Below are 25,429 nucleotides of genomic sequence, written 5' to 3'. Positions count from 1 at the left end.
TTACATCCTCACGTAGAATATGAATGTGCTTAAAAGGTGTGGTTAGGTGTGGATGAATATTTGTTTCTAAAAACGAGATGGTGTGTCTGTAAGTTTTTTTCTAGACGGAGGGGGCAGGATATTTGGTTTTACAAAAAACCCTGCTACATGTGGGCGATAAAATGACCTCACAAATGCCAAAGTGAAACAAAAAACCCCCAAAATGATACGTTTTAATCCAAATGATGCAAAAAACAAAACACAAGGCTCTATACAAAGGGCATCGAGCTTCCATAAAATCTGGTTCCTCATCATCAGGGTTGTTTTTCTCGCCACACACAGTATCTTTACAGGTAAAACCGTGACTATTAATCAGAAAACGGGTTTAAACTTGCTCTCCCTTTGTCTTTCTCTGCAAAGAGACACAAAACACTGCAGAATTCTGCTCTCGTTTTGCTAAATTTGATTTTCTCTGGTGTCAAAAAGCACAAAAAACCTGATTTGAAAGCTGTAGAAAGAGTTGCTGGGAAAGCTTTCACTTATTAATTTGTCATTTTGGATCAAAACTTTTGAAAAAACTGGAATTACAAAAGCCCTACTCACTCGCATGGGACTAGTATTATCCGGGGAGCTTTGCAATTTACAAATTACCCGCCCACGTCTGGGGTTTCACTCGCGCGGGACAGCCTGTGTTTTAGTCTAATTTACTAACATTATCTGAGGATGTGATATTAACAGGCTGCCACATAATAACTATTGGATGGATTTGAGCGTTTTGTAAATTAGTCCCCGTGCTGCGATGCCTCCTGGAGCCGGAACGATGTCCGATTGGTACGAATAAGCCGCCGTAATTATCTAAGCAGAGAAAAAAAAGCAGAAGGCAGGTGTGGAAAAAACAAGAAAAAAGACGCCAGGATTATTAGCACCGTGTGACCTCTAGGCTTCGCAAAACATGCTAAGTCATCTGTGGTGGAATTTTGACTTTGCATATTAGCGCTGATTAAGATCACAGACAACCCTTCGCAATTATTCCAAACTACTGGAGGCCCCGAGGTCGTACTAGTCCTGTGTGAATAGGGCTTAAAAAGTAACCGAACGCAATTCTTGGTTTCGCTAACCTTCAGTAGTTTAACTTCTCATCTTCACATCACAGAAACTCTCTGATGTTTAGTCTTTTAAAGTTAAATCCTGGATCTTCTTCTCATAACTTCTCCGACGTTGCCTTTGGGGTCGCGTTAATTTTAAAATCGTCTCCTCTGATGTAGAAAAAACAAATAACAGCTTACTCACAATGCATCTATTAAGTTTTTAATTTTGGTCAGAGAAATAAAGCTTTAATCGATGGTTCATGTCAAACTGAAGACCAGCTTTTGGCCCATTTACTGGAATCTTAGCAACAAAATGGCCACAAAAATAGTGGAATTTAGCCTCCCTTAAATGGTAGAAATACAAGAATCCAAGTAACGTGAGCACTTGCCACACACATATTTCTGGAGGTAACATATAGATCCGTATCCGAACCACTCAGTGCCGTGCATGCAGCAGTGAATGATTCTTTCCACTGTAAACACTTTGTAGTTAGTCGTGCCTCCCATCTGCCCACAAAGGCACGACTCATTAGAAACATAATAAGGCTTATGTCCTCGTGGACCAGCTGATAGATAACATAAATCCATAATGGATTAAATCATTTGTACAGTATCTGCTCCTGACAATGCTGCACAATGATGATGAATAGAAAGGCAGCTCGCGCTAAAAATACGATAAATCTGTCATTAATTAAAATAGGCGGTAGCTTCATGTGGCTTCAGCAGACGAACGTTCACGTACTGCAACGAGCCTCGTGTAAAATCTACAAGTAAAAAAAGAAGAGGATGTTGTTTTCCTTTTCTAAATGTCTTTTAGATGCCCTACATCTAATAGAATACATTAAAATGCTTCTATAAATTGCATTTTTAGTACAAAGATCTATAATTCCAGCCAACAGCACAAATTAAAGCTAAACGAATCAATATTTGCATACCGATAATGTGTCACGTGACTTTCTAATTTGCCATTTCTCCTCATCTCTTCGGTACATTTTAGCATCTTTCAGCTAACTGTTAGCGCCCGCAATTTTAATGTTTTCATTTTTGGTTCACTCTTTTCACTCTCATGGTGTAATATTGGACACAACAGGCAGCTTTTTTCGACAACAGAATGATGAAAAACAGTGAAAATCTTAGGTAAAGAGCTAGCCCTAGCCTCAGGAGTTGGTGGAGACCAAAACGGAGCTAAAAGGAGCGCGAATACTGGCCTCGGTTGATCAGATAGTCAAAGACATGGCGGCAAATGAAAGCTATTGTTGAGCCTTTTCTGCTGAATGCGTAAAAAGAACATTTTCTGCTCACAATAATACGTCGATATCGTGTTTAGAGCTTGTCGTGCTGTTCCCACTTTGACAAAAAAAAAACAAAAAAAAGCCAACTAAAACATGTATTGTCACTTTAATAGAAAACATTCCAAGAGCAGCCTGCGTCTGAATTTTAGCGCTGATTTGTTGTTCGACCCAGAACGCTGCGAGTTCTTTATTAGAGGACAGACTGAAAGAACACTAAGAAACATGAAAAAATAAAAAAGCAGAAAACATGCACTTGGAGGACGATGAATCATCCCGACAACACGAGGCACACTTTCACATCACGATCACGCCGTTACAGGACATGATAGCTTTTGTCACATCTGCTAATGTTCCGGTCTACTTCCTGGCGGTGCGAGCGCTATATCGGGAACTTCCTCCTTCCTGTATGAAATGACAACCCCCGACTTCATCATAGACCGGCTGTACCTGTTCCTTAGGTGTAGTTTTTATAAATTAACCGAACGATGACGTGCCTTTCATACCTCCACATATAAAAACATATGTACATACATCACTGACCGCATCTACATGTTGAGTAATAAGACCTTTATGGAAAGCCCTGGTTGAAGCTCCCATCGTGGCATCAAGAGGGCGCCACCGAGCAAGGCACTGCTGTAAATCCGTTACAGGGGAGGAGTGTATTTCAACACACCTTACCCCCTTTTCTGCTTGTATAATAACCACCGTTGCGTCCGAATCACCGCACGTTTCGCTCTGTGTGTGAAGCAACGATTCCTGGATCTATATATTCCTGCTGCGTTTATTGTTCTCGTTTTGGGTTTTAAAAAGTGTCCAGGTGTTGCTTCTTTTCTCTCTTCGGAAACCTGCAAAAAATCAGAAAGAAATAAAAGGTGTCAGACAAAAAAAAAAAAAAAAAACAGATCTACTCATGCGGCTGATTAAAACGCGACATGTTACCTGGAGTTCTCTCATTTCTCGTTGTCCAAGTTGTCTGTCTGCTCCTGAAAGGAAGACAAATAATCTGGTTTTAATAAAAGAAAATAATCATTGATTCAATCAGATTATGAGAAACCACTCTTCCGCGCTGCCATGCCCGTTGATTGTCATTTTTCTTCCTCGCACAGGCAGCATGAGAAAACCAAAAGTCAACACGAGCGCCAACAGCGAGCAACGAAACAAACACGGATGTTAATGTATTCTGAAGGTGTAAATTGATTCTTCCGCATTTGTATCGTCTCAGAAACACGAGTTCGACGTCTCTCCGCCCTAAAACAAATTTGCTTAGGACATTGATTCAGTCAAGGTTGGTGGATCTAAACAGGCTTGTGCTAAAGCCTGAAGCAAAGACTCTAATCTCTCAAATTGCCGACCTCGAATTTCAGGATCTGTTCGGGATTTTTTTTTTTTTAAAGTGTAACTACAAACACAAACTGTAACAGAAGCCGGGATGAGTTCTTACAAAGAAGACAAGTAAACATTTCAGTGCTTGAAAGTTTCAGTAAAGTCAACGGGGAAGAGTTTTTAAGAGATTAAATGATCACATGATTAAAATAATCTATTGTACGGGATGCCAGTATTGTTTGTATACTGTCACTGTGGGGCAACAGGCAAACAATCCATGGTTCAAGTTACTGTATCCTCAAGGCAGGTCGTTCCAAAGTCAAGAGGCTCTGGTGGAGAAAGCTCGGTCCGCCTTAGGCTTAAGCCACCACTTAGGAACAACCACCTGAGGATCTAAGACTGCGAGCAGGCTCATAAGGGGTCAACAGATCATAAGTGTAGTTCGGAGCGAGACCTTGACGTGATTTTAAAGTGATCACTAAAATCACTTCTAAAACAGACAGGGAGCCAGTGAAGGGAAGCCAAGATAGATGTGATGTGATGTCGTCTGTTAAAACCTGTAATAAGTCTAGCTGCTGGACAAGTTGGAGGTGATAGAGGGACTTATCGGGAACCGGGTAAGAACATCGGCTTAATCCTGGAGATTGTTTAATGCAGCAACAACATTGCAGATTTGGACAAACAATTCTGTCTGAAGTGGCAAACACACAGGAAGCCAACACTGGCACTGGCGCAATTTGAATTCATTTCCATGACTTGCAATTTGCGACAACGCCTTTTGAGGGCGGCCTGAATCCTGAACGGTAAAAGCTGCCCCGGCAAAACCTCTTTCAGAACCTTTGAACAGGTGAGATGAAGTACGTACGCCACGTAGACCGACATAAAAAACCCTCCATTGTTTTTATTTCCTTTGTCATCATAAAATTCAAATTACCTCCAGTATTGGCATATTTAGAGTTGGTCAAAGTTGGTGATGCAGAAAGGTTAAAAGGGCCAGTTTAGGGAGTCACTTCTATAAACCTTTACACCTGTCACTGGTTCCTCAGCAGGAACCAGCACAAAACCACTTCAAACCAACTCTCCTCCAATAAATGCTCCCACACAGTCTGAGATGTAAAAAAAGGTTAAAAAGAACCAACCCGGTTTGGTCATTTTTAGCAAACATTCCTTCGTTTTTAACTATGGTTTTGTTGCTCAAGGAACAAGTGGGTCTTTATCCACTATATTCACGTGGTGCCCATTTTCTGACATGAGGCCGTGGGCTCCAGCTGTGTGATCAAAGGTACTGCTGTGTTCCACAGTTACATAAACGTAGGGAATCGGACAAATCAAACACAGATAAATTAACTGAAAAGTTTTAAAGAGGTGATTTCCCCAAACACGAGATAAAAAAAGAAGTGGACAAAAAAGTAAAGCATGAGTGCTGACTCCAGGGGTAATGAGAAAAGTGATCTACATGAGTTAAATATTTGACAGTAATACAGAATGGCGGAGAGTCTTGCTGCATTAGATTCCAATTTATTTTTGAACTGCCAACTCGTATCTGAATTTTGTGTTTTCCTTAACAGACATAGAGACATTACCACCATGAACTGATCCTGAAAACCAGGGGTGTCCAATCCTGGTCCTCGAGGTCCAGCATGTTTTAGATGTGTCCTTCTTCCAACACACCTGATTCACATGATCAGGATCATTATCAGGCTTCTGCAGAGCTTGATGATGAGCTGATCATTTGAATCAGGTGTGTTGGAAGAGGGAAACATGTAAAACTTGCAGGATAGCGGCCCTGGAGAACCAGAGTTCGACACCCCTGCTGGTGCATAAAAGTTCACCTGAGTACACGGTGGATACCCCTATTTATGCTCATAAGTATCCATTGAAACCATCTTCCTCCATAATGTTACAAAACTGAACTCTGCACAGAAAACAACTGTCACAGAACACGAGCTCGACTGTGTGCGTGAGCATTAAATATCCAGCATGCACCTCTTATGACTAATATTGAGGCCTTCTTTCAATGTTTTCTATAAATGTTTTTCACCGTCTGCTACAAGTTAGAAATCTGAAAAGACATTACCTAGAAGGAAATTTCGGTGTCATTCGATAGCATCAACAGGAGGATGCAATTTCTCTGCATGCACTTGTCAGCGATGAATTACACTGAGGGAGTGGATGCTGCTCGTGATCACCTGAAGCGGTTTCACAAAGCTCAGTTCCTGTGATGTAAACAGATCACAGCGGTGCTGGAAGCTACAGCTTTTCTGAAGTCCTTTATCATGAATTTTTAAACACTCCCTTTACTCATTTTGCTGCAATGACATTAACTTTAACTCGTACGAGGGCTTCAGACTGTGACCATTTAGCTTTGTAGCCACATAGCTTTGGCAACTTGCAAAAAAGTTGGTGTTTTTCTCTAATTACCTGCCATTTTACTTTTTTCTTTTTTTTTTTTTTACAAGGGTGAAGAGTGTATGTGCATGTTCCAATGTGTAAGGACACCGAGTCCGCACTTTTCTGAACTATCAAGCTGGTGTCTGGGTGCAATTTGCTGAAGAGATGCTGCATCTGAAATGAAAAATGTGGTCGTACGTAATGCTCATTTTAGTCAAGAGCATTTAAAGGGCATTAAATACAACTTCCCGAAATAAAATGAGCGATGCAAATAGTTTCTTCTATAAATTGGGGGAAGAAATGGTTGCATGTCAATTTAAGTGGTGCGACTAAAATTGTCAGAAGGGAGCAACAATGCTACTATAGAAAGGGCATTTTATGAGATTTTTCACAAATCTGCCAACTAAATCGTTACCAAACAATTTCTTCACCAATATGTTTGTAAAGGTGTGTAATAACATGCCTTAAAATGTTGAAGTTCAAGTCCTGTGGGAAACCCTGAACAAAACCTGCTCAATGAGGGTACCGATAAATGATAAATTGAAAAATCGGGCCTTAAGTAACTTATGAGGTGTCCAATCAGGGTTTGTTCATGATTCTGAGTTGATTGTTAGCATTTATATTTCACCATAAACACTTCTTTGTTGAAAAAGGCCACACTGACTTTTACATTTACAGTTGTTTTTACTTCACATACTTACATAAAGCTCAGTTATTTCCCATTCACAATGTCAGAAGTTTCAAGAGTCATTGTGAAGGTCTTCTTCAGACTCAACAACATCATGACCGCAGTTTCTACGTGTAATGATTTACAGACTCCACAGGCCCAGATGCTCGTGACCCCATTCCTCTTGCAGGCTGCACCGCCGGTTGCTGCAATCTCTATGACAATTACAGCTCATGAACTTCAGTAGCTTCTCAGGAGCCGTGGGGTCTAGTGTTGGACCTGGCTCATACCCATGCACACCTAATGTCCATCCATAGTCACTGGGCTTCATAGACCTGCTCTGTAGAAGGATCCAGTCCTGGGTCTGCAGAGTGAATGCTGGCAGCTGCACCCTCTGTTAGAGGTAGAGTCTCTGGTTTGAGAACATCCATCCACAATCATGAAAAAAATCTGATCTGACACCTCATAAGTTACTTAATTTTTCAAAAATCAATTTATTGTCAATCGGTTATCAGTACCCTAACTTGAGCAGGTTTTTTTCAGGGTTTCCCACGGGACTTGAACGTCAACATTTTAATGCATGTTATTACACACCTTTACAAACATATTGGTGAAGAAATTGTTTGGTAACGATTTAGTTGGCAGACTTTGATATTTTTCCCTTACTACTAATGGAAAATGTTCATTGGAAGCCCTCAATACATGGAATGATGTCCATGCATGCAGCTATTTGAAGAAAAAAAAAAAAGAATTTGTAATTGCTATTTCAGATTGATGACTTCCAGGTGTCTTATATGTCTGCACCTATTTGGTCATTTATAGCATCTATTGCTTCTGCAACTGAGTTTCATAGAGTTCACTGACCTCTGCTGTCTGTGTAGATGTAGTTTAAGTCCGTCACCCCTGTTAGAAGCATTTTAGGACACATTTCCCAGCAGCCTTTGCAGCATACAGTATAGAGTTGAAACAACTGATCTATTATCAATTAGTTTAACAGCAAAAACTGAATCCGCAGCTTTTTTAATGCATATTTGAAAGCTTAAAGGAGATTTGTGGTGCATTTCAACCTGCCATATTCCCCATTAATGTGACTAGCGTGGCTAAATGTCGTGCTATCGCTGCACTCTACGGCTCTCTTCTAAAGACTCAAAGAAATTCAGTTTAGTGGGAGGAAATGATCTTGAGATCCCTGCAGCTTGTGTGATTGAAGGTAATCATATAACTGGAATGGACACTTTACCTTTTAGCGACACGTCAGCTCTTCAGACAGTTAATAAAAGCCAATCATTCAGTCCAGCTGGGAGGTAAAACTCCAGCTCGACGATGGGAATATGTATTAAACCTGCAGGTTCATGTATTGCAGTGCCGCAGCTGAGCTCCTCAGTGAACACATGGAGACTGCTATCAACAGGTCCTACTTGTTGCAGCAAAAGTTTTCCTGCTCTGTCAGCGGGTGCAGGAAAACCACCAGTTTCCTAAAATCTTTCAGTACGTCCTGTCGTCTTTCTAAATCTATCCCCGCTGTGACAATCAGCCTCTAACAAATCGGCCTGCAAAGATGAACATACCGGCGATTAGGCCAGCCAGCAGGTATCCCCAGATGGAGACAGCAGTTCGTAAGATGTCTGTTGCAGGCTAATTTCTGTGCTTAACTTTGATCAGACTGAAAACAGACGTTTAAAATGATTCATGTGAGCATTTGCTTTATTGGAAAGGTGCAGGGAGCTCGTGCTAATTGCATCCTGCTAACCTTTGTTTAGAATACTTATTGAGCGACGCCTCATTTCCTGCGAATCTCGACAACAAAAGTTAGACTTAAAGCTGCAAAGACACATTAATGGGAAGCCACTTTCAAATATATAAACCTTCGTCTGTTTCAATCTAAAATGTAAAGATCTGGTGTTGACAGCTGGTTTAAGAAAGCAAAACTTTTAAAGATGTTTTCTGGGACTTTAGGAAACTGTAAAGGGTGACTTTAACTATTTTCTGACATTTTATTTTTTGGATTTTTGAAAACAAGTCAAAAAAGTTTTCTAGCTTCTGAGATGTACCATCATCAATACAACTCACCAGCCGGTGCACAAAAATACAAAATGTTCACCGAGTGCTGCGAACAAGAACATCATTAAGAGAGGACAACCAAGCTTCATGCACACACAAATACGCTTGGACACATAAGCGACACCAGCTTGTACGCAGGGTGTCAGCGGGAAAGAGACCAGCGGGAGCGAAAAGATAGAAACAAATCAAATTCCCGGCGCACTGACCTGTTGGGACTCGGACGTCGTTCGGCTCTTGGGCTCCAACTCCGTGGGCGTTGAAGGGACGCTCCCGTTGGAGTCTGTTATTAGCAGAGTCCTCCGATCCCTCGCTGCTTTTTCACACTTTGTTACCCGAAACCTGAGAGAGAAAAAAAACACACAAAAACAAAAAGGCTTAGAATGCAGCCCTGGTGAGGATTGCAGTCTCTTGCACTGAGGAGTTGGCTCATTAAAACAAACTCTTACATGAAGACACACTAGCGGCTGAAAGTAAAATACAAACAGCACAGTGTATATGGTTCAGCTCTTTATCAACAAAAAAGAAAAAAGTTTGGAAACTATAATGAATTCTTTTTAGTTTAAATAAGACAGCTGACCAACCTTGCTGCTGGTTTTTCGCTTTGCAAACAGTCCATTTATATTAAGAGGCGTATAAATAAACCGCAGTGAAAGTCCTTTTAATGAATGGAACATAAACTCAGCGGGTATTGGCCACAGCTGGCTTCTTCCTCACTGATGATACCAACTAACACACTCCCTGTGACTCTCACTCACCTAAACATGACACCGCTCTCGTCAGCCACCCACTCTAAAGGCACACACACACACACACACGCAAAGCTTTAATTAAATCAGCAAATGAATATTGGTATCCAGGTCATGCTGACCCTCTGCGTACATGACCATTCATCTGGGTGTGCAAATGAAAAGAAACCTCTCCGCATCCCAATCAGCTCTCAGCAGGGCATTAAGGATGAGGAGTGCAACCGCTGCGAGACGGGCATGAGGCCGCACGCTTTCTGGGTTGACTGCTGGACGGAGAAATGGTCTCTTTACTCTCAACTCTATCTGGGACACACTTGGACTAATTTTGTAACGATAGCAGGGTTTAATTCCCTGTGTGTTGTTTGTTTTTTTTTGTCTTTAAACCACTTTCAAACGCTGGAAAATAAAGGAGGAGGCCTCCAAGTGATTCTTTTGTTGCTGCTTTTTGCGTAAGAAACAATATTGCTTTCTTACCGTGGGAGAGACCTTATGACGACTGAAACCTTCAAAGACTTGATATCCCACATGTGTCAAATATTTCCACAAGTAAAATGTTTTTTTTTTGCCTTTACACAAGTTTTGAAGCAGAAAAAGTATTGTGAAAGAAGTTTTAACAATGTTTTTGTCCTTAGACCTTCGTCAGTTACAATTTCTAAAAAAAAATGTGTCATCTGTTTTATTTTATTGTGGCTTCTCTAAGTTTAATTCTCAACCCAACATGGTTGCATAACGGATTCAAGCAGCAGCTTTTTTGTGCGTCAATAAAAACTTTCCATTGGCAAGACCTTCGGAATCGAGAATTTTGATTGGCCAGAAGACTGCATGGGAACTAGAGTTGATAGGCCTGGCACACACACATGCAGTTCATGCTCAGTGGAGGTTAGCAGTGTGGCACGGGTGTAACTTTTGGTGACTTCAAAATACAAGTAGATTATGACGCATGCATCTAGTGGCGGTTCTGAATCAATGTGCTGGTATTAAACTGTGTGTATACAAAGCCACAGTGAGGTTTAAATGACCAAGAACTGTGCATTGTAATTTTTGTTTTTATCTGACATCCAGTTCAACTCTGACAGAAGGGGAAAAGAGATGACCTTTGAAATAACATTAGCAGTGGGGAAGAAGAGAAAACAGGCACATGAGCTCCTAAAGAAACTTAAAAACTTGTTAATTAGTGATTCTCGTTCACTAGTCTTATCGGGGACTGCAAGGTGGTTCGGTGGTTAGCACTGTTGCCTCGCAGCAGAAAAGGTCGTTGGTTCGCGTCCCGGTGAGGACACCCGGGATCTTTCTGCGTGGAGTTTACATGTTCTCCCTGTGCAGTGTGGGTTCTCTCCGGGTTCTCCAGCTTCCTCCCACAGTCCAAAAACATGTTGGTTAATTGGATAAGAAGGCAGGGATTCAGTTATTAAACGTCCTCTTTCTATGATTTTATGTCCTCATGGTGAACATCAACATCTTGATCCAATCAACTGCAACATAACAACATCATGCCTCTATTTATGCTGCAATCTTTTCATCAAAGCATGATATTTTAGGATACTTATACTGATTCTTTTGCGTATCTGTTAGGAATCCCGCCTTAAAGCTTTTAAGATAACAATCTATAACCGGATTTGTTTTTCAATCTCCTCCTATATATCAAAAAATAAATAAAATAAAATGAGGCAGGCTGACTTCACTTCCCAATATGATGATCCTGAGAAACTGGCAGAACGCTGTTGACATATCACGAGTCTCTCCACTGCTGTATCTGTGAGAACCTTTCCCGTTCAGTGTGCCTTTAACAGGGGTCCTTGCCATAAAGCGGGCTAACCACTGAAGCTTCGCCCTGATCGTCCACCTGTGTAATTTCCAGGTCACTAGTCCGGTGAGAGGATTGCAAAGTTAGCCTGCGTAATTAAGTGTGGATTTTTCATTCACGATTATTTGGAGTTAATGTTTGATCGTTAACGTTGTGCGTGCCCGACATGCCTCTGGTGAAAGTTCACGCTGAAGCACTACGCCTGGTATCATTTAGAGAGATTTGTAACGGTTGGGAAATGATCACAAAACATAAACTCTCCTTTTTCCGTTCATGACTCAAACACTCGCTCACACACACACACCTGCCCACCTGCCCACAGCCAGCACCGTGACCTCTCCGTGGTGACTGCGCCGGTTCTCTGCCTTCCGGGCCGATGGCTTCCTCATTAACGGCCATTTCTTCTGGCTGCAGCGGGTGCAGATGTTCTTCTGGCCGCCAGGACCCCCGATGGTGTGCAGGTGGTTGCAGGTGTGCTTGGCGGCTCCCGGAGGTGCCCCCGGTGATACGGGAGTCATCGGGGGGGTTGGGGTGCCGGGGGAGGTGGGGGTGAGTGGAGGACTGGAGACACAGAGAAAATAAATTAGTATTATCTTTTTTTAGATTTTTATATATTTGAGACGGGCGTTTTTAATCCTTACGCTTCAGTAACAACTCGATTAGCATGAATTAATGATGTTTATATGACTTTTTGAGGTCTATTATTGCTGGCAGACCACAAGCAAATTAATATAAATTTGCTCCTTAGTTATAATTATGTGACAATGACAGAAATAAACCAAGAAATGTTTTTATAGGTCATCAAGTGTTACAGCGCTGGGATACATCTAGACATTAAGTGAAAGGAAAAGTAAGCACTGACTTACATTCGGTCAGTTTTCCTGAGAAAATACAAGCTCACTGAATTGTGCAATTACAACTACTGACAATCCCTCATCACTACGACTGATAATCTTTAAAAAGTAAAACATTTTCTGTACAGAGCGAGCATCAGGCGAGGCGTCAAACATCACATCAACAGTGACTTTACACATGGCAGTAAAGCACGTTTCATATCGTATTTACCTCGGAAGTGAGCTAATTGAGGCCAGCTTACTTGTCTTTTTGCACTCTGTTTGAGAGGAAGTGTGTGTTGCATATTTTATGACCCTGGAGAGCGGCTCCTCACATTGTTTACACACAACGGTAGAATAAACAGTGCTTCCACGCGCTCACATAAACACACTATATATGTGTCTGAACGCGTCAAGGGACAGGCAGTATAATATTGAGTACGTTTTTCTTTAGCCGGCATCACAGGAATAGACACTTGGGGTTAGACGCTGGGAAGGTACGGGACACTACGTGGAAGGGATGTCCCTGAGATTAGGGTTGGGCCTAATTATGGCAATTAATTGATTGGTATTGGCAGAAAGTTGTATGTTTGGAGGTAGTATCATATATGTATGTAAAAGAACCTGAAGCTAAACAGGACACAAGAACCTAATCAAACCTGCTGCAATTTGTTATCTGAGTTGGTAGAAAGTCATTAAGCTTCAGAAAAGACTTTGTCATGGTGCTCCCTAAGTAGCTAAACTCCCACCATGCTCTTTGTAACATGGAAGTGCCTGCATCCTCTGGTCACATTAAACAGTGAAAAGGCTCCACCTGGCTGCACAAACATGTACTACAGGAAAGCGGTGTCTGGAGAGATCTGTAGACACTAAATATTAAATGATTCAGATCAGATCAGGAACAAAAAAAAAAAACCTCGACTGGGACATCCCTACATCTACTACATGGCCAAACGTATGTAGACATTTGTATATAAACCCTGCGTGATATTAACCCTGTTCAGGACTTTCATGTTGCCAGAAGGTCTTTCGGAATATGTGCAAAATATTTGTTGGTATTCATGATAGACTTTTATACTATGTTAAATATAGTTTCTGATAAGTTGACGTATATTTGGTGCCAAATGTATGACAAATGTCCCTCTTTTTATATTAAAAAAAAATAAAATAAAATCTTCAAAAATAAAACAGCAATTCCTGCAACCTTAACCAAATGGCCTGGGGTCCAAAAGTCCTGAACAGGGTTAATAAGGACTTCCACAGGCATATCAGTGACGTCATATATAAGGCAGTAAGGTGTTTGCTATATTGTCTAAAAATTGTATCTACAGCAAAAATTGCAAAGCTTTTTCTAAAATAAACAGCCAAAACATTTTCTGGTTGCAGCTTCTGGAAAATGAGGTTTCAAATTATGTTAATGTTATGTTAAAAAATAAATAAAAATCAGCAAAGAGAGCAATTATTTATTTTCTGCCCTAATGTCGTAGCATTAAAATCTTGTTTCTGTCAGAATCCCTTAGGACCGATGGCATACCAATATTGTCATATTGTTGTACATTAGGGGTGCGCGATAAGACGATACTAGATCGTGAACGATTTGGACGTGTAGATGATCTGCAAAAGTGAGGAGATCATATGGATCGTTTGATGAACAGGCAACATTAACACAGGCATTCAATAAAGACACTCCGTATGAGAAGACAAGCAAACAAGCTGTGGAAAGAGGTAACAGAAGCAGTTGCCTTTTATCTTGCAAAAGGTATGGTTCCATTCAAGACAGTAGAAAACTAGGGGTTCAAATGCCTGACAAAGTAGTTGACCCGCGGTACGAGCTGCCCAGCCGAAAATACTTCTCCAACACTGCCATTCCACGTCTCTACTCTGAATGCTGAGAAAAGATTGAACGCAGAGTTCGGAATGTCCAGTTGTTCGCAACGAGTGATCTGTGGTCCAGGCTGCACTTAGTCTCAAAAATACATGTTGGATCGCGATAAAATCGAAATTGTGATTTTATAATAAAAAAATTGTGATATGATATTTTTGCCATATCGCCAACACCTATTGTACATCCACGACTACATGTGTGTCTACAGCTGTTGTCCGTATAGCTTTTCAATGGATCAACAAACAATAATACAAAGTCTGTACTTATTTTGACATTTTTCAATCAAAGAGGCCAAACATTGGTTGCATTTCCATCCATCTTTTGCACAGAAAGCATGATTTCAATGCCCTCTTTCAAGAGCACAAAGCTGTAACATTACTCTTCTTTATCAAGCTTTCCATGACTTTAACACATTCATGGTTTCATTTGACAGGAATTCTTTCAATTAGAACATATTCTTGTACCTGTCTGGGGACTTATATTATGACTACTGTCTTTTTAAAATGATCACAATGACGAGGGGCTTTGTTGTAGGTCAGTAAAGGTCAGAACCATGTGGTAAAAACACGTACAGGCATTTGTTGGGCAAAATTCCTTGTTTTCTTTCAACAAAAAATATGTTTTTGTTTTGTGCTGGTATACAGTACCTGATAAGCAGAGGTGTGAAACATGAGTTCAGTCCACAGAAGGAACAAAAGACAAGATGTGGAGAAGATAAACTGATGAAAACAGGCCCTGCTGTGGAAAGATGAGAGGGGACTGAGGGATAGTGGAGGCTGGAGTACCGATGGGGAGAGCAGCACTGAGGAGGGAGGAAGTTAAGTACCAAATCTGGAGAGGCTGATAGCGAGCCCTGGCCACACTACAGTCACTCTCCTCCTTTCCCTTTCTCCTTCTTCCTCTCCTCTCTTTCTGCCTGTCTGTCTGTCTCCCTCTCCCCCCCCTAAGTATCCCATAAATTACCTCCCCCTCTTCCCTCCCTATTCCACCATCTCTAAGTGATCCACTGGCAGGCTGCCCACCCTGACTGAGAGAGAGCGAGACAAACAAAGGTATGGAAGAGAAAGAAGGAGAACTATAGAAAGAAAATTGAAGAAAATGAAAAATGTGAAAGGACAACAAGGGTTTGGAAATATGTGGAGGAAGAGATTTGGGGGAAGAGACGTGTGAAAGTGATGCTCAGGAAATGTGTGTGATTGCAGATTTCGACTGATCTTTTTTTTTTTCCTCCCCAGGACACCCAATGTGACCGAGCACAATACCTCAATACCTAATCCTTGGCAGAGGCTCCTACCATTTGTCCACGCGGCTTCCTCCCAACAAAAGGAGAACATCTTTCCTCTCTTTATCTCCTTTCCTCCCAGAACAATATGTGGCGAGAAAAGAAAGATGACAGCAGGAGAGAGAGAGAGGGAGAGAGAGAGGGAGAGAGAGAGGGAGAGAGGGAGGAAAACATACTCCTCTAACTCGATTTGCTTAGACTCCTCCACGGCCACAAGCATCTCGTCCTCCGATCTGTCTATCTGCCCGACTCCCTCTCCCCTTATCTCAGAGGCAAAGCAGCACTACACTTGCTCATTTTCTCCGCACGTTGCTCCGCGCAGACGAATGGTGGGATGACGAATGAAGACGTCTAAACTGAGTCAGCTTGTTCCACCGGCTCCTGTTTTTATGATGCAGGGTCATTTTAAAGTGACAAGCAGGCAGCCTTTGATTTGAAACACTGATGTCAAAATGCAAATGAAGTCCAAAAACCCAGGGCCTATAGATTCGATGCTGATCAGAGTCAAACTAAAGCTGCAGCAAACAGCTGACAGTCTGAGACAGACAGGACTCATACATACTTGTTACACGCTTCTCATTCACTTTGAAGGGGCCGATGTCAAGCACTGCCAAACCGAATCATGTCTTTGCTTTGCATATATTAAAAAGTTGAGGAAAAGTTCAACTTTTCAAGTAGCAGGGCAGGCGCTAGCCAATCAGGTCACGTCAAATCGCTTTGACAGCTGTGCACCAGTTAATGTCAGGCAGGTCCACTGTCACACATTCACACAATGCAAAGAAAAATGCATGTCGTATACTGGAGTTTACATTCTTGACAGCTGCAGATTTATTGTCAAAATTCTGTTTTTCAAACAGTCAGCACTAGTTTTGATAGATTTCTATCTGACTCAATGACTACATGGTCTCCTTGACATGATTCACTGATTTATGGAACGTTGTTTTGAAACCTTGAGTTTGGCCGTCGGGTCTTTTGAAACCAAACATAGCAAGTGAAGGGTGGACCTGACTAAGAACTTAAGGACATTTCACTTGCTGATATCGTAGCAACCTGTCACTACTAAGAGTCCATAGTAGCCCTGACCTAAAACAGACCCTGCAATATCGTCTATTTTAGACGAAATGTGACCAGAATTTTTAAAATAAACACCATGCTGTATTCAAAAGGTCTTAAAAGTACTGATAGTCCACAAACTCGTTAGAAAGGGGTTGACTGAGGCAACATTATCTCGATACAATCTGTCTTTTTTTTTCAAGCCAGAGGAGTCGCCCCCTGTTGGCCATTAGAAAGAATGCAGGTTTAAGAAACTCCTTGACTTTTCTTTTCAGACTCAGATGCCATGTCCATCTTTTATATACGTATGGTCTATGACCCGACTCTGTGACGTAAAATTAAACTATACAAACAAATGTTGTCAGCCATAGCTATTTAGCTAATCAAGCTAGTTACCTGCACATGCAGGCCGACTTTTGAATGTTTCTAGCTAACTGTTGTTTAAAGATTAAAACTTTTACACTTATTAAGTGTGTAAAAAATGTGCTCAGTTGCTGGATTTGAAAAATTGTGCTTTTTCATGTCTCCTAATGGTATTAGGGAGAGGGCATTTAGGTTGTGGACTAGTTGATGTGCTTCGCTCACGTAAAGGTATTTCAGGTAAACGCCCCTGAATCCGATAAAAAGCAGGTCAGTGTCATTTTGTGGGCCTAAAGTCTGATAAAAGTAATATTCTAAAGAATTTTTATTTTATCATAATTTGCAAGCCCCCATCAAATGCTCCCTTGAATGTACAACTTAGTTACTATTGGAGTTAGCAAACTAATCAACATGACTGTAGTTTATGTTTGTTAACAGATTACACACTCTATGCTTTGTAAAGGCTTAAAGTACAACTGTTACTACAACTCCACCCTAAATCCACAGCTTTGCAGGTTTCCTGTCCAGTTGTGACTCGACAAACACCACTGAGGGTAGGGATTTAGCAAACATCAGTAACTTTTACAATTTCTTCGATTAGTTCTTTTGATCAATAAATTAATCTTTTATCCTATAAATTGCCAGAAAATAATCAATAAGGAGCTTCCATTGGTCTTAACAGAAGTCCAAAACTTGCAGTGAACAAAGAAAAACGTGACATCTGAGAAACAAATACTTGGTGTTTTTGAGATATAAAAACTTGAATGATTAATCAAGCATATAAACAGCTGCAGATTAATCTTCTGGCGATAAAGTAATTGGTTAATCAGCTCATTATTTCAGCATTATTGGAGGCTATTGTAGTTGTAAAGCCTCTAAAACCATTTTTTCCCCTTCAATGTGAAGTCATGGTCACACGCAATGTATTCTGTTTGAAAATATAAAAAGGAAATAACTGTGATCAATTATCACACAATACGTTAGCATGGCGCGCACATGGCGTCAATCAAACCCTGCCCATCTGGAAAAGTATCAGATTGTGGCCTTATTGACGGTTGTCCCGCTCTGACTGGTTTCAGTTCAGTCACTAGTGGCACACACAGGCTTTAGAGGAGGCTTATGGTGCCACCTTGTGGATGACACAGTTAGTACAAGAGGCCTCTGCTCTGAATTTAAAATCAACCACACAAACACAAAAAGCCTTTCCAATAACATTTAAGTTTGTTGTTCGCAGCAAAATAAAAGACCACTCACCCGTCTGAGTCAATGCTGTTTTCATGAATCATGGCTTTGAGGGCGTCTGAGTTTGCTGGAGAGGGAGAGAGAGAGAAAAAGAAAAGTTAAACTCTCATACAAGCCGAAGAAAGGAAGCGAGAGAGGGAGATAGAAGTCTAGCGTTGGGAATTAGTGAGGGGAACGCTCCAGTGACTTCAAAAGCAGAGCGCTTATTGAAAGATGGCTACAACAGATTAACACTTTAACACAATTAAACAGCACATCACATGCAGTCACTGAACACATAATAACTCTATATCGCAACCTCAGGGGAATGTGCCAGGCCATAAGAAAAAAAACTTTTGTTGAAGCAAACTGGCTCCAGACTGCATAAGTGATTAGGGGATTTGTCCCTGAGAGATAAAAGTTTCTCACACTGCACACGAACAATAACGAGCAACTTCTGCTTCGCAAAGTTGCATCAACACTCGGAGCCAAAAGCTCACATATAGATTTAAATAATTTGACACACATTTCTTTAAGGCCGAGCCCCCTGATGCATTCACTGGCTTCACTGTGAGCACACTGAGCAATTTGTGCATACGTCTGGTAATCCGGAGCTGTTTAGAGATGATTCATGTAGGTGAATGTAGGAGTCTAATGATTTCACATAAAAATGCAAAGACGTCTGACTCAAACCGCTGTCCTCCTTATCACCCCATATCATCCTCAAGAACATCCTGTTGCTTTAGTTATTATATTTGAACCCTTACCCACCCTTCCTGGGGCAAGTGACCATACTTGGTAACTTCCTTGGACGTTCACTGTGTCCACCTTATGCCTGTCCTTGAGGTTGAAGAACCATGTGCACTTTGATTTAGTTTTTATATTAGTGCCGATATCACTACCTTCTGAAAAATGCCACTAAACAAATGTTTCAGGCACTTTATAAATGCTTTGTTACTGGTTTGCATTGAGCTCCACCAACTCCGCCAATCCCACTACCCCAAGAAAAATGTTACTAAATGAACTTGCCAAGCACTTTATAAATACTTGGTGACTGGTTGTGTTTGTATTATTACTTCAAACTAAAATGTTTCTAAATAAATGTTTTTGCAGTTTGTTACTTTTTCTTTTATTTATTATGACTTCAATTTTTTTTAACCATAGACAGGCAAGTTACCATATGTGGTAACTTTATTAATCTTGATTTGCAACATTTATTTATTTATTTTTAAAGTCACAAAAGAAATATCTTGAAATATCTTTCAGTAACAGCCTAGGGTTGAAATTTTCATTTTCCAAGTATTTCAAGGTGTGCCCTATACAGGGTTAACTGGAAAAAAGCAAAACTATGAGCCAAAAGAACAATTTAGAAAGGTTTTCAGGTTTGTTTATCGCCAGAAAACACATTTTCTCAATTAGCAATTTACTACAGACACATATCTTCCAAGGCGCTGCAAGATGGCTCGGTGGTTAGCACCGTTGCCTCGCAGCAAGAAGATCGCCGGTTTGCGTCCCGGTGAGGACACATGGGATCTTTCTTGGAGTGGAGTTCTTTCGTGGAGTTTGCACGTTCTCCCGGCTGGGTTCTCTCCAGGTTCTCCGGCTCCAGCAGTCCAAAATCATGTTGAGGTTAATTGGAGATTCTAAATTGTCCGTAGGTGTGAATGTGAGTGTGCTTGGTTGTCTGTCTCTAAGTGTAACCCTGTGATAGACTGGTGACCAGTCAGCTGGGATAGACTCCAGCCCCCCGCGACCCTAGTGAGGATTAAGCGGTGTATAGATAATGGATGGAATGGACATATCTTCCAAAGAGTTCGATTATTTTGCATGACAAATTTTGCATTTATGAGTTATTATGCTTCTCTAACTCACCTAAAACAATACAGTTGGGAAAAGGACAAGATGCATGAAACTGTGCACCAACCAGAACTTAACAGCATTTGAATCGAAAAGTAATGCTCGGTTGCCGATGTTCTTAGTCAAATATCAGTTAAGTCTGACCAACCACATCTAATAAATAAGACCTTTCAGACTTTTTATTGCTGCTTTGATGCCTCTCTCCGCCCTGTCTGTCCGTTATTTGGTTTGTACGTCTGCTTTCCATGCAGGTTCACTTCAGCCCTGTGTCGGTGCGTCTTTCTAAACATCCTCTCGGAGCTCAGTCGCTCGTGTTCTTTCCATTTGGCGTTTCAGGCTGACAGTTGCTTTCTGTTTTGTGCACTCGCTCACCACTTTCACAGACATGCACTCACCTCCGCTGCTGAACTCCCTGACTGCACCTGCCGTCGTTAGCTCAAGTTCTCATATGTCTTATTAATAAAACAATTAGCCAGAAGGTCTGGCTGCGTGCGTCTTGTTTGTTCGTCATTGCCATGCCTCCTGGTTTGTCACGTTGCTTGTTTAGTCATAAATATTTGTGCTAGAGAAAATGATAAAAACACATTTTAAAGGCCTTAAAAGGTTGCCTTAAAATCTATTGTAAAAGAGCCGCTACTTGTCATGTCCTGCACATTTCTGGACCTATTTTCTTATTTCTCTAGATCGTGCAGACACTTGGCCACTTGCAAAACACTGCAGATAAAAGACAAATATTTTAAATTAAAACTTTAGATTTTATGTTTCCTTGATGTGGTCAAAAGGCACAACAACTCAGAATTGTTGCAGTTGTTGTGTATTTTCTTAATAAACCTATAAAATGTCTAGAAATAGAGAAAAATGTGTTTTCGAAGGGCCAAAACGACATCCTCTAGCTTCAGCCACTCTTTTTCTCTAACAGAATGACTGAAACCAATTAATAGGTTATCAAAATAGTTGATGATTAATGTATGACTTGATAACTAATCAAATGTTTCTTGCAACTCTGGTATACATTTAATATCAGAAGTATCCATACACTGTATAAAAAGACATATAACGTTTTTTTTCTCATCGTCTGACATTAAATCAGACTAAACTTTTCCGGTTTTATGTTAGTTGGGATTACCTAAATTATTTCTATTTGCTAAATGCGAGAATAAAGAGAGAAGATTTTTTTCTGAGAATTTTTTGTTACTTTTTAAAATGATTTTCTTTGATACCACAACTCAAAAGCAGAGAAAGTGGAGGACTTCACATGTCTGCAAATATTTTTAACATTTAATCATGCAGGCAGAATCTGGTTAAGTCTAACAGAAATGAACAGTTGATGTCTTTATTATTGGGTTATCAGTAGAGGGCAGTGTTTCCTATGTATTATCATAGAGACCACTACATGCTCCATGCCAAGGACCCACTTCTTACACATATTGCTGATACTGGTAAAAACATCAAATGGCAACAATCACTTCCTGTGTTCCAGTTAACTATTTTGCACTAAAAAGGATTATTATTTTCATGAAACAGAACACCTGTGTCTCTAACCATCACCAATGTTCATGTTTTAATCAGCTGTGGGTTAAGAATCCAGCATTTAAGGGGCAATAAAACAGGCGTGTACTGTATTTTTTAAAATGAAAACCTGGCATCATCTCAGAATACGGGGAAAATACGAATATTTCCATAACAGAAAACCTGAAACAAGACATGTCAGCACACTGACATTGTGAGGATGAGTCACTAGCAAAGCGGCGATGAATCAGATCCGAGCTCGCCCCTTAAGAGACGACAGAAAAAAATCAGCTTACGGCTCAGAACAATGATGACCAGTCGCCCAGACAGGACAATACTGCCGTCGCATCTTAGATGTCTGTGCGGATTAAAGGGCATCGCTGATTTAAGCTTTAGGAGTCAATACTGACAGATGAGACGGAATATCAAAGTTGAATGAAAGTATATGCTTCAGCTCTTGTAATTAGGAATACTCACTAGGTATCAATACTATTTTATGTGAGGTAAATCGTAAGAATGCAGATCGCGATTAAGAACTTTACGTGTAAATTGAGCAAATAAAATAGTAAATACTGATTTTTAAAAAAAATTTTTTGTGGTTTTTGGAGTTTTGCCCCACATATAAAGAAGAGTTCTCCAGAATGTGATAACACCTCCCCTTCTGTATAGGTCTGCTATAAACCAGTTTATACACTGCTTATAAATACATCTTCAACTTTTCGTGAGTCATGGAAACTCTGACCAACACAGCCTGGAACCTAGACCTCTGAGCCACGACTGTCGAACCTTGTTCCGCTAAAAAGCTGAGATGCAGAGCGACGTTTTCAGGCTCGTATTCTAAAAAATGGACACAGCATGCAGCAAAAATGACTCGTCTACAGTACTTCCATTCTTTCTTTTCCTCCTTGTTTCCTTCTGCCTCCTTCCTCCTCACACTATGACGCTGTGATTAACTATTTAAAAGACTATTTTTGCTCTACATGTACTGTATATCCCAGAGTAAGATCAAGCAATACAATCAAAACACTTTAATAATATATTCCTTTTTCCTCCTCTGCAACATCTGACAATCCTTGCCTGTCGTGCGTCAAACGTCTAATGCAGGAACATGCAGGAACTAGACAAAAGTGACTGATAAAATGCTCAGCTCTGTTTGCACGATGATAAGATATATACAGTCTAGCCCTGTAAACTGTCACAGTCTATGGGAACATTTCAAGGTTCTCTTCCATTCCAAATAGTCCAGGCTGTTCGAAAGCATCGTAATTACCCTGATTCCCTGGGAACAGCTGTTTTAATCAACTCAACAGGTGAAAAACAGCAGCAGTTGGTTTGTGGACAGTCATGGCGAAGACCAAGGAGCTCACTGAGGACCAGTGGCTGCTTACAGGTCAGGAAAAGGCTGTAAGGCCATATCTAAATGTTCTCAAGTTCCAGTGGCTACAGTGCAAAGCATTAGTAAAATATACAAGACGTTCCATACTGTGGAAAATCTCAGAGGACGTGGTCAGAAGCCAAAAGTGACACCTGTGCTGGCCAGGAGGATAGTGAGAGAGGTGAAAAAGAATCCAAGGATCGCCACCAAGGCGAGGGAATCTGGGCCCTGCTGGTGGCAAAGTCTCAAGGCTGACAGACCAACAGACACCTCACACTGCTGGGTTCCACGGACGCAGACCAAGGAGGACGCCGCTTCTCCAGGTAAGGCACTCAAAAGCCCGCTTGGCCTTTGCTCATCTGGACAAAGAAGAAGACTTCTGGTCTTCTGTTTTATGATCAGATGACACAAACAATGAATTAATTCGACGTTAAAAAAGGATAGGCCTTCAACCCTAAGAACACCATCCCCACTGTCAAACATGGTGGAGGGAACCGAATGCTTTGGGGGTGTTTTTCAGCCAATGAAACAGGAAAACTAATCACAGTAAACAACAACATGCTAAAAAAAAAAGGAACACATCAAGATTCTCAACAACAACACGAGGCAGTCTGCAGAGAAACTGGGCCTCGGGCACCACTGGACATTTCAGCACGACAACGACCCAAAACACACAACAGAAGTGGTGAAGAAATGGCTAGTGGACAAAAACATTCAAGTTTTGGAGCGATTCAGCCAGAGTCCTGACTTGACACCAATTGATAATCTATGGAGGGAGCTAAAGATCAGGGTGATGGCAAGGAGACCCTCCAACCTAAAAGATGGAGTTCATCACAAAAGATGAAGCTCATCACTGGCCAAAATACCAGTGGAGACATGCAAAAAGCTGGTCAGCAATTATAGGAAGTGTTTGATTGCTACAATAGCCAATAAAGGCTTTTCTATTGTTTATTGAGGAAGGGTATGAATAATTTGCACTTCAATAATTTTTGTTCAAATGTAAATAAAAGCTGAGAAATCCTTTTTTCCACACTGATGCCTCTTATCTTTTTCGAGAAGTCTGTGTCATTTCCAATTTTTAAAAAAGACTTGCTGAATAAAAGCAACTAAGTCAAAATTTGCATGAATAATTTTGGCCTTGACTGTACATAGAAAATAAAGTTAACCAGCTGCTATGGACATCTCCCATCAGGAAAAGTACATTTACATAAATATCGTAAACACAATTTTGAGTTAATTGAATTTTTCCATTTTCTGCTATTTTGCAAGCAGAAGCAAATACTGCAGTTTTTACCCACAACACTTATTTGAGAACTTTAACAGTTACTTTGTGGATTTAGTTAATAATAGAAATTGAATATACAATCAGCTTACGATGTAGCATCATAGATTAAGATTAAAGTCCATTGATCTCAAGGGGAAATTCACAACTTTAAAATGACGAACACACGAATGCATCAATAATTACAATGGACATTACTCCAAAATACGCCACTCTGCAAAATGAGCACTTCTATTTTTGGTACTTTGGGTTTATTTTGATGCACTTTTGTATTTCTACATGAGTAGAAAATGCATTACTTTTCCTTAAAGCAAAGTATTTCAACAGTACCTTGACTTAAGTACAGGATCTGAGTGTTTCTTCTACCTTTGGAGCTGAAATGACCTCAAGAGAGAACCTCCATAATATCAAAGTGGCAGAAAAACACCATCCTTTTCTTAGCAACTTCTAAATAAAGCACACTAACATTATTCAATTGAAGCAGGAGATCTTCTATTTCACAAACACGTCTCCTACCTTTAGAGCAAAGTCCCACACAGTTGTTGAACCAGTTCTAAAATCACTGCAATACCGTGGAAGGTTTATCAATACTAGCGAATATAATCCCCGCAATCAGAAAAGACATCTGGCGCATTTATTATATGAAACAAGTTGATTGAAAGTGAAACAATGCCAGCATTGATCCTTATCTCTGCTGTGGCTGCCTATGAAAACAACCGAACAAGGAAAAACAATTACACGGTACAATCAGAGGGCTGTGATTTCCTACGAATTTAACACAGAAACTATTTGTTAGTAATGCAGCTATTCAATTTAATGAATAAGACGATCAAATTCCAGCAAAAACATCCATGTTCCATTTCATTTCAGTGGGAAACACTGATGTAACCAAACCAGTCCTCACAAATCGTCTCCTTACATTCCACTGCAGTTGTCCTGCAGATGAACTTCCACCGAATCCCTCATTTCTGAGAAGAGCTGCACACACACACAGCACACAACACAACACAATTCCGAATCCAGCACTGACTTCCTTCCTGAATAGCGTGTGATAATTTATCTGCGAACAATAATGTTGTAACGACATCTGGGGGAGGAGGGCGAACAAGGGTCGATGACTTCAACCCCCTTAAAGTCACGTGTTAAGAAACGTCTGGCATTACATAGCAGCGAGTGGAAAATGTTGGGATGAACCACACTGTAAAGTCCTCACTAACTGTACTTAGAAGCATTAAAACTTAAAGTACTTAAAGCAGATGTTATATTATTATGTATCCTTTGTTATTATTACTCCTGTGTTAGGATTTTGCTGTTGTTTGCAGTGAAGCTCATTTTGAACCATTAACTGCAACTCGTGACTATTATCATCCTGGATTATTCTGCTGATTATTCTCTCCATTAATCAACTGATTGTTGTTTTT

The 25,429-nt window shown here is 40.6% G+C and overlaps 1 protein-coding gene across 1 annotated transcript in view; it reads right to left on the bottom strand.

The window, feature by feature from the left end:
* Positions 1–1,271: 1,271 nt before the first annotated feature.
* rell1 (RELT like 1) overlaps positions 1,272–25,429 on the bottom strand; it is a 35,571-nt gene continuing 11,413 nt past the window's right edge. The window contains exons 4-8 of the mRNA XM_008283441.1: positions 18,019–18,073; positions 11,664–11,912; positions 9,008–9,140; positions 3,299–3,342; positions 1,272–3,204 (exon numbers count right to left, since the gene is read on the bottom strand). Coding sequence (XP_008281663.1) covers positions 3,310–3,342; positions 9,008–9,140; positions 11,664–11,912; positions 18,019–18,073 — 470 coding nt within the window. The 3' untranslated portion in view covers positions 1,272–3,204; positions 3,299–3,309. The remainder of the gene's footprint in view (positions 3,205–3,298; positions 3,343–9,007; positions 9,141–11,663; positions 11,913–18,018; positions 18,074–25,429) is intronic.

Source organism: Stegastes partitus, unplaced genomic scaffold, assembly GCF_000690725.1.
Source record: "Stegastes partitus isolate 25-593 unplaced genomic scaffold, Stegastes_partitus-1.0.2 Scaffold312, whole genome shotgun sequence".
Taxonomy (NCBI): domain Eukaryota; kingdom Metazoa; phylum Chordata; class Actinopteri; family Pomacentridae; genus Stegastes; species Stegastes partitus.
The sequence above is the reverse complement of the archived record's forward strand: the minus strand, read 5'-3'. Positions and strand labels throughout refer to the sequence as shown.